Source organism: Palaemon carinicauda, chromosome 44 (assembly GCF_036898095.1).
Source record: "Palaemon carinicauda isolate YSFRI2023 chromosome 44, ASM3689809v2, whole genome shotgun sequence".
Lineage (NCBI taxonomy): Eukaryota > Metazoa > Arthropoda > Malacostraca > Decapoda > Palaemonidae > Palaemon > Palaemon carinicauda.
This window is the reverse complement of record NC_090768.1, coordinates 43081760-43089788: the sequence shown is the minus strand read 5'-3', so window position 1 is coordinate 43089788 and position 8029 is coordinate 43081760. Positions and strand designations below refer to the sequence as shown.

At 38.4% G+C, this 8029-nt stretch overlaps 1 protein-coding gene across 1 annotated transcript in view; it reads left to right on the top strand.

The window, feature by feature from the left end:
* Positions 1–3821: 3821 nt before the first annotated feature.
* Positions 3822–8029, top strand: part of LOC137634436 (uncharacterized) — a 429001-nt gene continuing 424793 nt past the window's right edge. The window contains exon 1 of the mRNA XM_068366834.1: positions 3822–4388. Coding sequence (XP_068222935.1) covers positions 3882–4388 — 507 coding nt within the window. The 5' untranslated portion in view covers positions 3822–3881. The remainder of the gene's footprint in view (positions 4389–8029) is intronic.

Below are 8029 nucleotides of genomic sequence, written 5' to 3'. Positions count from 1 at the left end.
AAATTAATTGCAAAATGTAAACATTTGGCAATTATCCACATTTTGCGTAACACATATATGTATATACCACAACAGCAACAACAACAAATGCAGCCATTTATAATCCACTGCAGGAAAAAGGCCTCAGACATGTCCTTAGTCATGTCTTGGGTTTGGCCATTTGCATCACCATGTTGTGGCCACTGCGGATTGGTGATGATGGGAGACTTTAATCTGATCGCTCACAGCAAACCAACGTATTATGGCTTGCTCTGACTGGTAACCCTTTGCTGATCATGGTAATACACAAACCCTTTCACCATGTTAAATTATTCCCACTTCGAAAGGGATATGTATATATATGTGTATATATATATATAATATATATATATATATATATATATATATATATATATATATATATATATATATATATATATATATATATATATATATACTGTATTTTTCCCTATTGGAGCCCTTCAAGTTATAGCATCTTGCTTTTCCAACTAGGGTTGTAGCTTGGCTTGTAATGATAATAATAATAATAATATACATACATATGTATATATATATATATACATGTATATATATACATATATATAATGTACATATATATACATACACACACATATATATATATTTATATATATATACACACACATAAACACACTAGTGTACGCTACCCGTCAAAAATGACGGCTAAATATTCCAAGGCTATGACTGCTCCCCCTCTCCCTACCCGAGAGACTGGGAGAGCCCTTGTAGTCATTTGTTTGTCAATGCCAATCAGCGTGATAGTGTGTGTGTGTGTGTGTGTGTATATATATATATATATATATATATATATATATATATATATATATATATATATATATATATATATATATGTTTGATCCCACTTGCATTCGGCTGCAGAAAGAGCAGTAGTAGTGGTCGGGTGTGTGAGCGAGCTCTGCTTTGTTATAGTACACGCGGCGTTTTCCTACAATGCAACAAGCTTTTCAGCTGCCGTGGTTAGATAGAGACTCCGGAGCGCCGAACCAAAACAAATAGTGCAGTGGGGATACGAAATTGATTTTCCCTTCTAATGTTATTTATTAGTTTCTTGTTACAATCGATAAGGAATTATATGATAATGTTATTAAATAGGTAGAATGACATTACATTTGATGAAAATATTACAGGTACGGAAATCTTATATGTATTTATTTTTCACTTGAAGGTTTGGAATGATATAGTTGTGTCTCTATGAAACATATGAATGATTCTATATGAATTTTATTACGTAAAACCTGTTGGAAATGGTCATTTAAAAGCAAAGGAAAAGTTAGGAGTCGAAAAAAGATACAAATATAAGGAGCGAGAGTACTCTGCTATGGCAAAAGGAAGATGGAGTGGTATGTTAAAGTTGCAGAGTAGAAACGTTTTCCAGGAACCCCCCACCCCGCATCTCCCCCTCTCTCTCACTCCCCCCTTCCCTTCCATCTTTCACTCCCCTCTCCACTCGGCTTGGGGTATCGGGATGGGGGATTGGGTCTGGTTCTTAGCAGATGCGAAAAGGGTTGAAGGATGACATGGAAGGCCTCGAAGCGAGCCTGTTATCATAAGGAAGAGATACTGAGGGGAAATTTCGCCAGAGGAAAACCGGGCTAAAAAGGGGAAACTGGGTGGAGTCTGGAATTGAATGAATCACCGTTCGTAATGGACAGGGAGGGTTTGGCGGTGGGGGGAACCGAGGCTGGAGTGGGAGGGTGGGAGGGATGGGGTTGGTAGGGGCTTATAGGACATGGCTCGCCCCTGACCAAACCTTGATGCTATGGGCGTTTTTTCGTGATATGCCGACGACTGACAACTGTATGACGTTAATTTCTTATTAATATGTAATAATGTTTTCACTAAAAATACTTAAAACCAATGTTCCTAAAGGGAAGTTTTATTGCTGTTTTTCCGCGAATCCCAAAGTGACAAAATTTGCTTTGGTAGCATCGATGAGGACAGGCGGGAAAGCAGGCGAGGGGCAGTAGGGAAGGAGAGAGAGAGAGACACACACACACACACACTAGGGGTTGGGAACGAGAGAGAGAGATACAGGGGCAGGGAAGGAGAGAGAGAGAGAGAGAGCGAGAGGGTTTGGGATATCCCATACAGGGGACAAGGGGGGTGAGCTACAGTAGGGGTCGATATTCTAGCGTGGGTCCGAGGTATAATATTGCCTTAGTCTTGTTTGTGCCTTCTGTAAGAAAACCCCCCGAGTGTCGCTCCTCCGGGGGGCGACTTTGACTTGAGTGACCTCTCACATGGAAATGTGAACTTCGTTTTTCCGCCGGACTTGCGTTTGCCAGTGTTTAAAGAGTGACACAGTGTTTGTGATTTAGCTGAAACATATCAGGAAGATATAATAAAAGTTTTTCTGTTTTCTCAATTTCTCTCGAAAAATGTGATTGTTGTTGTTGAAGTGAGTTAAAAAGCTTGGGTGTCAACAACCCTTATTTATTTCCCTTACGAAAATTCAAGCGAAAATTCTGGCCCTCTCCGAAGTGACCTAACCTGTGCCTGACCTCTGTTTTGACCTCTGTGCCTTTCCCTGAGTTTTTGTAAGCCTGATTAAACACACCTGAGAGACGCCTTTTTACATTTTTTAGAATTTTGATACCTTTTCTACCAAAACAGTTACTTGCTAACACTTCGGTGTATTTTGTATTGTGATTGTGTCGTGTTTTCTAAGCAAACTTAAGCAAACTGCTTTCGTGATTTCTAAGCAAACTGCTTTCGTGATTTCTAAGCAAACATAAGTAAATTGCTTTCGTGATTTCTAAGCAAATATAAGCAAACTGTTTTCGTGATTTCTAAGCAAACATAAGCAAGCTAATTTCGTGATTTCTAAGTAAACATAGGAAAACTGCTTTGGTGATTTCTAAGCAAACATAAGCAAACTGTTTTGGTGATTTCTAAGCAAACATAAGCAAACTGCTATCATGATTTCTAAGCAAACATAAGTAAACTGCTTTCTCGATTTCTAAGCAAACACAAATTAACTGTTTTTGTGTTTTTATACGCAAACATAAGTAAACTGCTTTCTCGATTTCTAAGCAAACACAAATTAACTGTTTTTGTGTTTTTATACGCAAACAAAAACAAACTGGTTTCGTATTTTCTACGCAAAGAAAAAGCAAACGGGTTACATATTTTCTACGCAAATAAAAGCTAAATGTTTTCGTGTTTTATAAGCAAAGATAAACAAACTGTTTCCATGTTTTGTATGCAAATAATAGCAAACTAGTTTCGTGTTTTTACGCTAAGCAAAGTAAACTGGTTTCGTGTTTTCCTCGCAAACAAAAGCTGACAGTTTTCGTGTTCTGTATATAAAAGCAAATAGTTTTTGTGTTTTGTACCTAACAAGAAGCAAACAGTTTTCGTGTTTTGTAGTCAGCCAAAAGTAAGCAGTTGTCGTGTTTTGTACACAACCAACATCAAACGGTTTTCGTGTCTTGTACACAAACAAAAGCAAAGAGTTTACGTGTCTTGTACACAAACAAAAGCAAAGAGTTTTCGTGTTTTGTACACAAACAAAAGCAAAGAGTTTACGTGTCTTGTACACAAACAAAAGCAAAGAGTTTTCGTGTTTTGTACACAAACAAAAGCAAAGAGTTTTCGTGTCTTGTATACAAACAAAAGCAAAGAGCTTTCGTGTTTTGTGCACACACAAACGCAAAGAGTTTTCGTGTCTTGTACACAAACAAAAGCAAATTTCGTGTCTTGAAGAAACACAAACCCAAACAGTTTTCGTGTTTTGTATACAAATAAAAGCAAACTTGGTGTTTTCCTCGCAAACAAAAGTAAACAATTTTCGTGTTTTCTACATAAAAAAAGCAAACTGGTTTAAAACTCTTCGAACCAAGATGGAAATCCAGGAAGCCTTGGCCGATTTTTCCGAGGAGATCCTCCTCGCTTACATCAGATACCAGTGCGAAGCAACAGGCATAATTTACGACAGCCACGACGCCGGTCCCTACAGCAGCGACGACGACGCCCTTAGAGACAGCTACGACGCGGCGGCGGAAACCAGCGAGGGCGTAGACAAAGCCAGCGGCTCTGAGAGAGGCCGGGACACGCCGACAAGTGTCAAAGCTCGGGCCAGGTCGATTGACAGCGGCGTCTGCATCGTGGATCAGAAGAAGGAGACCGGGGCAGGAGGCGCTGGGGGCTGCCACAAATTCGACCATCACGACAGGGAGTCGAGCCTCCGCAGGGCGTTGCCGGACCCTCCTGACGGAGGGCTGGGGCGCAGCTTTAACGACGGAGCGACCGCTAGTGTTTCCGACGCTGATGGACAGGCGGCGTCTGCGAGCCTCGATGCTCCTTGCAGTTCCCTGGTGCTCTCTTTCAAGAAGGGGGACATTTTCGCGGTAGGTTCCCTGATAAAGATGGTGGTTTTTTTAGAAATTATTATTTTTATTCCTGAAAATATACCCTTTTAATGAATAAAATTGTCGCGTTTGTTAAAACCATGATTTACCTCGTATTCAAAATCGAATTCCATCGTTTATTATTATTATTATTATTATTGTTGTTGTTGTTTTTGTTATTGTTGTTGTTGTTGTTTTTTAATGTTATTATTATTATTTTTATTATTATTATTATTATTATTATTATTATTATTATTATTATTATTATTAGCTAAAACCTAGTTAGACAAGCAGGATGCTATAAACCCAAGGGCTCCAACAGCGAAAAATAGCCCAGTGGGGAAAGAAAATAGCAAAAGAAAAAAATTGAAACACTTAATGAACAACTAGTATCAGATTCAATATAAACAAGACCCACATAAGAAGGCACAGTCCCACGCTCCCAACGAAGAAGGTAAATAATCCCTCGGATTCCAGTATCGTTCCAGAGGCGAATCGACGACCCATTGGCTTTTCGCCGTAAATCCTCTTCATTGGTGTTTTACCACACCCCTTTCCCATCCAATATTTACGTGTCCTCGATCTCCTCCATTCCTTCAGTGTAGAGGACAAGCCGTAACTCCCACCACAGTCTCGTGAGGAGCGTTGCATGCAACGTCTGGATAGCAAATGCAACATGACCGATCTGGAATTAATCATAGTTCAGCAGCGCCTGAACGTCATGCAAGCGACGTGGGCGTCATGGATTTGTTTCTACATTTTTTTTTTATATCAGGCGAATATTAGAATTTTTTTTTTTTTTTTTTTTTTTTTTTTTTTTTTTTTTATCAGGCGAATATTAGAATCAATTGTATAGTGTATGGTTATTCTGCATAGGCTCATGAAATAGGAACTACCTTTAAGGAGAGGTGGAGTTGTAAATAAAGTTTAGGAGTATACTGTACGTCCCGAAGTTAATTGAGAAAGAGAGTTTACCGAAGGATATTTGAAATGACATGTATGAAATTTGAAGTGGTGCGGAGTAATTGCAATGTTGGTTTTCTCAATACGCTTATGAAGTGGGAACTTCTTTAAGGAGAGGTGGAGTTTTAAAGGAAGTTTAGGAGCATACGTCCCGAAGTTAAGTGAGAATAGCAGATTACTGCAGGATATTTGAAATGACATGCATGAAATTTGATGTGGTGCGGAGTAATTGCAGTGTTGGTTTTCTCAATACACTTATGAAATAGGAACTTCTTTAAGGAGAAGTGGAGTTTTCAAGGAAGTTTAGGAGCATACGTCCCGAAGTTAAGTGAGAAAGAGAGAGTACATATGGAAATTTGAAATGGCATATATAAAAGTTGAAGTCTGCTGAGCAATTATTATTGTTATTATTATTATTATTGTTATTATTATTATTATTATTATTACTAGCCAAGCTACAACCCTAGTTGGAAAAGCAAGATGCTATAAGCCCAAGGGCTCCAACAGTGAAAAATAGCCCAGTGAGGAAAGGAAATAAGGAAATAAATAAATGATGAGAATAAATTAACAATTTATCATTCTAAAAACAGTAACAGCGTCATAACAGATAAGTCCTATAAACTATAAAAAAGACTCATGTCAGCCTGGTCAACATAAAAACATTTGCTCCAACTTTGAACTTTTGAAGTTCTACTGATTCAACTACCCGGTTAGGAAGATCATTCCACAACTTGGTAACAGCTGGAATAAAACTTCTAGAATACCGTGTAGTATTGCAAGTGTAGTGTTGCAAGTCTGTTAATGTTAGAAAGAGTAACACCCTTATCGAAATAAGTAGATCAATAGTAGAGAGAAATTATTCCTTGGAAAATATTCTATTAACTCGTGTACTTACCTGTAAAAATGACGGCTAAATATTTAGATATGTACACATACGAATGCATATGCAAATTAAGCTCTTCCCACCCCTCCCCCTTTTCTCTCAGGGTACCCCTCTCGCCAGGGTATGACTACTCCTCTCCCCCTATCCGAGGGACGGTGAGAGACTGAATAGTTATACGTCTGGTAATGCCACTGAGCGTGACATATATATATATATATATATATATATATATATATATATAGTATATATATATATACTATATATATATATATATATATATATATAGCAATACAATTACTCTATCATATAGGGTAGATAAAGGCTGTGCGTGAAAGAGAGAGAGAGAGAGAGAGAGAGAGAGAGAGAGATCTGGACCCCTTCCTTTGCATGTGTGCATTAACACGGAAACTTGAGAGGCAGAGGAACGCAAACATGTTTGCTCATTATATTGGTGTCTTGAAATCAAGCTTCGCACACGAACTCGAACTATTTACTTTTCTTCAAAACACCTGTCAGTTAAAACGTCCATCTTGATCTCAAAACCAATCTATTGTTCAAATATACACATAGAGAGTGGCTTTCATTTCTTAATATATCAGTTTAAGGTTTAAAGTTCGCTCATGAATGGCAGAGGAAATATACAGTGACAGTGCCCTATCTAGCTGGACAATATTCGAGAGACTGACCTTATATACATTTGATCAGCGCCCAATACCCCCTCTCCACCCACATTAGGACCAGGGAGGGCTTGGCACTGGCTGTTAATGATTTAGCAGATAGAGCTATAGGCTCCCCCAATCCTCCCCATCCTTATCTCACAAGGATGGTGATGTTGTAGAGTCTGTAGATACTACAAGAAACTAACGAGTTTGAGCGGGACTCGAACTCCAGTCCGGCAGACCGCCTTCATGATACACATCCTAACGCAAATACATTATTTTCACCAGTACCCGTGCTGTACACAATCCTCGGTTTAATGATATAATCATGTTAGTTTAAGCGGATTATGCAACCACGAATCCTGGCTCTTACCTAAGCTAAATATATACCCAAATCTGCATAGAGAGGACTTCTCAAATCCACTCCCGAAATGGCCATCCCCCATAGGCCCTTGCAAAGTCACTCATCCGTATATACATATGCATACAGATGGCTGCTTGCACTCACAACCCCTGCTGTTATTATGCTGAGGCACATACATTCCCTGTTTGCGCTAATCCACTTGAAAAACAAGTGGAATCGCCCATACGTTGCGAGTAATAACTTTGATAACGATTGATAATTTAATTACTTTTTTTTTAAATAAGACGTCATTAGTGGCCTTTATTTATTTAGATGTTTGATTTTCTTATAGGTTTATCATGGGTATATTGGCCATTGTTAATATAAGGGTTTCACTTTCTTATAGGTTTATCATGGGTATATTGGCCATTGTTAATATAAGGGTTTCACTTTCTTATAGGTTTATCTATAGTGGCCATTTTTTATTTAAATGTTTCATTATCTCCGTCAACAAAGATGGAACGTTATGTTTTCCACCCTGTTTGTGAGATTGTTTGTGAACAGCTTCTTGGCCATAATTTTGATAATAGAGTAGTGAAACTTGCATGGATTAACTGTTACGTAAAACTCTGGAAATTGTTAAATTTTGGCAGGTCAAGGTCCAGGTCACGGTCAAGCAAAATTTATAATTCACGTAATCATCCATAAGTTTGGACATCGTTGTCACAAAGACTTCAAACTTGGTTCATATTTGAGAAAATCCACACCAATTAGTACACGTTAAGGTCAAGGT